Raw genomic sequence first — 5,782 nt, 5'->3', positions numbered from 1 at the left:
GGGCAGCCCCCCCCGGGCTTGTTTCCCTGGGTCCCTGCGGTGGGGCTCGGCCCTGAGGGGCATCGTGGCCTGTGGGGATGGGGCTGGGAGGTGCATGCCCGGGGCCAGCGGTGCCCTCCAACAGCGGTCACTGCAGCGCTTCCCATGCACGCAGGAGATCCCCTTCTACCACATCTGGAGCGGGCTGCAGCCCTACCTGCACTGCACCTTCACGCTGGAGCGCCTCAGCCCCAGCACCTGCGAGCTGGCCTGCAAGATCTGGATCTGGCAGGTGGAAGGCGACGGGCAGAGCTTCACCATCAACCTCAACATTGCCAAGGTGCGGGGCGGGCAGCCGGGCAGGGAGCTGGGGGAGGGGCGAGGGCAGTACCCAAAGTGCTGCCAGGAAGAAGAGCTAGGGACATCCATGCTGGATGAATGGACTGCAAGGTGGATAGAAAACTGGCTGAAGCATCGGGCTCACAGGGTAGTAATCGATGGCTCAATGTCTAGTTGGCAGCTGGTACCAAGTGGCGTGCCCTGGGGTCGGTCCTGGGGGCCGGTTTTGTTCAGTGTCTTCATCAACGACCTGGAAGATGGCAGAACGTACTCTCAGCAAGTCTGACGATGACACCAAGCTGGGGGGAGTAGTAGATATGCTGTCGGGTAGGGCTAGGATTCAGAGGAACCTCCACAAACTGGAGGATTGGGACAAAAGAAATCTCATGCGGTTCAACAAGGACACGGGCAAAGTCCTGCACTGAGGAGGGAGCAATCCCCTGCACCGGGGCAGGCTGGGGCGACGGGCTGGGCAGCAGCTCTGCAGAAAAGGACCTGGGGGGACAGGGGACAAGAAGCTGAACAGGAGCCAGCAGTGTGCCCTTGGTGCCAAGAAGGCGACCGGCATCCCGGGCTGCATTGGCGCAGGACCATTGCCGGCAGATGGAGGGAGGTGATCCTTCCCCTCTATTCAGCACTGGGGAGGCCACATCTGGAGTCCAGTGTCCAGCTGTGGCCCCCACTACAGCATGGGGCCGGGGCCAGACTCTCTCTCACATTGGAGAGAGTCCAGTGGAGGGGAACGGAAATGGTTGTGGGGCTGGGGGACAGGACTGGTGAGGAGAGGCTGAGGGAACTGGGCTGATTGAGTCTGCAGAAGAGAAGACCGAGGGGGATTGAATAGCAGCCTTCACCTCCCTGCAGCGGGGCTGCAAAGAGGATGGAGCTGGGCTGTTCTCAGTGGGGGCAGGTGACAGGACAAGGAGCAATGGGCTCATGTTGCAGCAAGGGAAGTTGAGGTTGGATATTAGGAAAAACTCTCTCATGAGGAGGGTGGTGAAGCACTGGGACAGGCTCCCCAGAGAGGGGGTGCAGTCTCCATCCTTGGAGGTTTTGAAGACCCAGGTAGACAAAGCCATGGCTGGGATGACGTAGCTGGGCCTGGGCCTGCGTTGAGCAGGGGTCGGACTAGATGTGACCTCCCAGGGGCCCTTCAACCCGCATTGTCTGTCACTCTGAGGGAAGCGCCTGCTCTCTCGCTGCAGAGGAGGACGTGGACACATGGCTTGAAGTTGCAGCCAGGGAGGTTTAGGTTGGATCTCAGGAAACACTTCTTTGCTGTCAGAGCAGGGAGACGGGGCAGAGATGCAGGGACGGGGGGACTGTCCACACTGGAGCTGTTCGAGGAGAGGCTGGGCAGGCACTGGGATGATCCAGGCACAGCGATGCCCATTTTCTAGCGTGGGGATTCCCAGGTTTCTGGACTGTGCTGGTTGCCCCCTTTCTGCTCTATGCCTCAGGGTGTTCTTAAGCCTCCCCCAGAGGCATGGGCACATGCTGTGCCAACGCTGCTGCTGGCACCAACCCCGCAGGGTCCCGGCTGGAAGGCCTTGTCCCTGTGCTCAGGCTCAGACTGACACCACACTGGGGGTCAGGAAGGAGTTTTTACCCCAGACTAGGGGGGGTTTGCCTTCCTCCGCAGTGGGGACACGGCCTCAGCCTGGGCTCTGCGGTGCATAACAACATCCTTCGCAGCGGCGGGACCTGTGGCAGGTCCGGGTGTAAGGTCCGGCCTGTGCCAGGACTGACACCAGTTTTACACAGAGTTTAGGTGTGGGTTGGTCCAGGCTGGGTTGCACAGGGCTGAACTAGACACCACCTCTGCTGCTCCCTGCCAGCCCCCCGCTCTGGGGCTCCTGCGACAAGGCGGCCCCGGGGCGGTTCTGGCTGAGGAGAGGGCTCTGAAGGCCCCTGGTGCTGGTGGCAAAGAGGGTCCGTGCCCCATGCTCGGTGCTGATGCCATTGGGCAGGCCCCTGCCCACGCCCTGGCACGGCCTGCTCCGGGCACTGGGAGCCCTGGGACCTGGCTGACTCCGGGCACAGCCTGGCAGGCTTTGGCTGTGCTCGGCTGGCACCCAGAGCAGCTCTGCTGCCCCACAGGACCTGTGTGCAGCCCCCCGTAATCCCGCCGGCGCCATCTCTTGCAGGACACAAGGTTCTCAGACTGGCTGGCACCTGACGGCGAGGCCGGCCCCGCAGCCCTGGTGGGTCCCAGTGCCTTCAAGATCCCCTTCCTCATCCGCCAGAAGATCATCAGCAGCCTGGATGCACCCTGCGCCCGCGGAGCCGACTGGCGGACCCTGGCCCAGAAACTCAACCTAAACAGGTAGGAGGCAGCGGGGACTGCCAGCCCAGGGACCCCCGCCCTGCCCAGCCCTGCACCCTGGGGTGGGGGTTCCTGCAGCCCTCCACGAGGACGGGACCCTGGACACAGCCCCAGGGAGGAGCTGGCTGCATCCAACACCCCGGCGGGTCGGCCCCAGCCCCGCTGACCCCGCTCTCTCCGCAGCCATCTCAGCTTCTTCGCCTTGAAGCCCAGCCCCACGGCCATGATCCTGAACCTGTGGGAGGCGCGGCACTTCCCCAGCGGCAACCTGGCGCAGCTGGCAGCCGCTGTGGCCGAGGTGGGCAAGCAGGACAGCAGCCTCTTTGCCGTGTCGGAGGCCGAGTGCTGAGTGCGGGCAGGCGGGCACTGTACAGCCCCTTCCCCGGTGTGCGGGTCGGCCCGGCACACACGCGCCCGCCGGGGCAGGGCGGGGAGGGGGCTGCCCCAACCCCACTAGCTCCGTCCCCATCTGGGCCCTTCCTGCCCTGCCCCAGCCCTGGGGCCCCTGGAGCCCAAGCCCAGCACCCCAAGTCTCCCCGGCGGCAGCAGGGCTCAGAAGCAGTGAGGGGCAGTGGGGCCGGGGCCGGTGTGTGCCGCGGCGTGGTGCGTCGTGCGTGCGGTGCCGTGCGTGCTGTGTCCGTGTGGCCTGGGCGCCGCGGGCCCCAGCCGTGTCATGTAAAGACCGTTTTTTAATTCTGTATTCAAGTGCATTCAAGTATTTACACTTGGCCTTATGTACATAGCGCTGCAGGGAGGGGCAGGGGCAGGGGCGGGCCGGGGCGCTGCCGGACAGGACTGTAAATAAATTGGATATATATTGCTATCTTGGCGTGCCAGCCTTGCCTGGGTCCCTTGGAGGGAGGTGGAGCCCCGCCGCCCCGCAGAAGCACCCAGCGCTGGCAGGGACTGGGTCCTGGAGACTCTCAGCAGGAGGCTTCAAATTTAGTGCTGGCCCACTGTGGGGCGTCCCAGAGCCTCCCACCCGCCCCCCCACTGTCCCACTGCCCAGTCCTTGCTGCCGTGCACACGCAGGCTGCCCGGGGGCTACTGGCCAGGTGCTGGTGCTGCGCGGCTCTGGGCCACGCGGCAGGCGACAGCAGCGACCAGCGCGGCGCCCTTCCCGGACCCGTCTTCCGACTGCAGGAAGGTGACGGTGCAGCGTGGCGCCAGCTCCTTCACCGTCTGCTGCACGTGCTGCGAGAAGCTGCGGGGGAGAGAGGGGTGAGTCTCTGCCGAGGGGTGCGGCCCCCTCCCCACCCCGCTCTGCCTCCAGCCCCACTCACTGTGGGTGCAGCTTGTAGAGGGTCCCGTCCACGCCCACAGTCACGGCCAGCTGGGCCAGGCCACGGTTGTCCCGGATCTTCTCCGCCACGGCGGCCAGGGCGGCTCCGCAGAGCTGGCCGGCACGCAGGGACACGACCTGGCACACCTTCCGCACCAGCAGCGCGTCCTCCACGCTCGCCGCCAGCCCCAAGTTCCGCAGCACGGCGCTCACCTGCCGCAGGGCCAGCCCGTCACTGCGGGAGGACCCAGGGGCTGGTTAGCACGGTTGCAGCATCCCACGCCCACTGCCCTGGGCTGGCAGCAGGAGGCCAGAGCCCAACCCAGCCCGCACCCACCTCTCAATGGTGGACAGGAACTTGGTGGGGAAGATGCCCGGGGTCTGCAGCGCCGGGCATGGGCGGCCCTGGAACAGCAGTCGCTTCTCCACGAGCTCCACCAGCACCATCCGCACGATCTCGCCCAAGTACATGCCACTGATCAGCTTCTCAAACCTGCCGGCGGGGGTGGTACGCGGCATCGGGGCAGGCACGGGGGCTGGCCAGAGCCCCTCGTCCTGGCTCCCAGCCCCGCTCCCCTGTCCGCCAGCCCTGCCCCACTCACCGTTGCTGCCCGGGGTTGAGAGACGCCCGGTCCACTTGGGCATCAAAGCGCGTGAAGAACTCGTCCAGGCAGCCGTTGTCGCCGAACGCCCCCCACTCCATGTTGATGCACATCCGGCCCTCGGCCCCCGGCACCGCCTCCACGTTGCACAGCTCCTCCATGTAGCAGGCATTGGTCCCTGTGCCTGGGGGGCACCACGGGGTCAGGCGCCTGCCCAGCCACAGGACCCTGGTGTGGGCCGGCCAGGCCTAGAGTGCAAGGGGAGGAGCAGGAGGGAGCCGAGGTCTCCCACGGCTGGGAGATCATGGCTGGGGCTGGAGGGGAGCGAGCCCAGCAGGGCTGGGCTATGGCAGGCTCGGAGGGGTCAGGCTGCGTGCGTGCAGGGGGCTCCAGACAGGGCAGCGGTGCTGGGGGGCGGAAGGGGGATGCATGCAGCTGGCTGCTGCTCCCAGGCTGCAGAGCGGAGCAGAGGGCCCTGCTGGGTCCAGGCTTCTGGGCTTCGCTGGAAGCCGGGCAGGAATGTTTCCCTTCCTGTTGCTGTGTCTTGGGGGTGAGTTTTTTGCCTCCTTCAATAGCATCAGGTGCTGCTGCAGCCCAGGCTGGGGGTGGGCTCTGGGCTCTGCCAGTGCTCCTGCTGGCAACCCCGCAGGGCCCAAGCTGGAGGGTCTTGCCCCTGCGCTCAGGCTCAGCCTGACACTGCGCGGGGGCAGGAGGGGTTTGACCCCGGCTCAGACCGACGACTCCAGCCAAGGCCACGGCAGGTCCTGCGCGAGGGGTAGGGCTGGACCGGACAAGCTGGGCTTTGCTGTGCCCGGCCCCACCCCAGCACCGCGCACCGTGGGCTGGACCATGCCGGAGCCCCCTCCCCAGCCCTGCTCCTTACCCACGATGAGGCCGACCTCGCAGTTGGGGTCGTCGTAGCCACACGACATCATGGTTCCCACGGTGTCGTTCACTATGGCAACCACATCCAGATCAAATTGCTGGGAAGAAAGCGCGGGGTTACTAGGCAACACAATTCCCCATCACCACAGCAACCGTCGCCAGGCCCACCGACGTCTCCTGGGAAATCACTTCTTCCTCCAGGGAACCTGGCGGTGGCCCAGCCCAGCGCCCACCCGCTCCCAGCGGACGTGGGCACAGCGCCAAACCCCTGCCCAGCCCCCCAGGAGAGTGCCCGGCCCCGTACGTTTTTGCGCCGCACGGCCTCTCGCAGCAGCTCCACCACGTCCTTCCCTTCGCAGCCCGAGGCCG

At 66.0% G+C, this 5,782-nt stretch overlaps 2 protein-coding genes across 2 annotated transcripts in view; one reads left to right on the top strand and one right to left on the bottom strand.

Moving 5' to 3' along the window:
• UNC5A (unc-5 netrin receptor A) overlaps positions 1–2,993 on the top strand; it is a gene marked incomplete at its 5' end in the record, with an annotated part of 9,630 nt that extends 6,637 nt beyond the window's left edge. The window contains 3 exons of the mRNA XM_006037816.1: positions 155–319; positions 2,466–2,644; positions 2,828–2,993. Coding sequence (XP_006037878.1) covers positions 155–319; positions 2,466–2,644; positions 2,828–2,993 — 510 coding nt within the window. The remainder of the gene's footprint in view (positions 1–154; positions 320–2,465; positions 2,645–2,827) is intronic.
• A 331-nt stretch (positions 2,994–3,324) lies between these two features.
• Positions 3,325–5,782, bottom strand: part of LOC102385635 (hexokinase-3) — a 3,267-nt gene continuing 809 nt past the window's right edge. Inside the window, 7 exon segments of the mRNA XM_006039412.3 lie at positions 3,325–3,848; positions 3,928–4,161; positions 4,264–4,419; positions 4,529–4,712; positions 5,412–5,511; positions 5,718–5,778; positions 5,780–5,782. The exon segment at positions 5,780–5,782 is cut by the window's right edge and continues 23 nt beyond it. Coding sequence (XP_006039474.2) covers positions 3,689–3,848; positions 3,928–4,161; positions 4,264–4,419; positions 4,529–4,712; positions 5,412–5,511; positions 5,718–5,778; positions 5,780–5,782 — 898 coding nt within the window. The 3' untranslated portion in view covers positions 3,325–3,688.

The sequence above is a fragment of the Alligator sinensis genome, unplaced genomic scaffold (assembly GCF_000455745.1).
Source record: "Alligator sinensis unplaced genomic scaffold, ASM45574v1 scaffold1170_2, whole genome shotgun sequence".
Lineage (NCBI taxonomy): Eukaryota > Metazoa > Chordata > Crocodylia > Alligatoridae > Alligator > Alligator sinensis.
The sequence above is the reverse complement of the archived record's forward strand: the minus strand, read 5'-3'. Positions and strand labels throughout refer to the sequence as shown.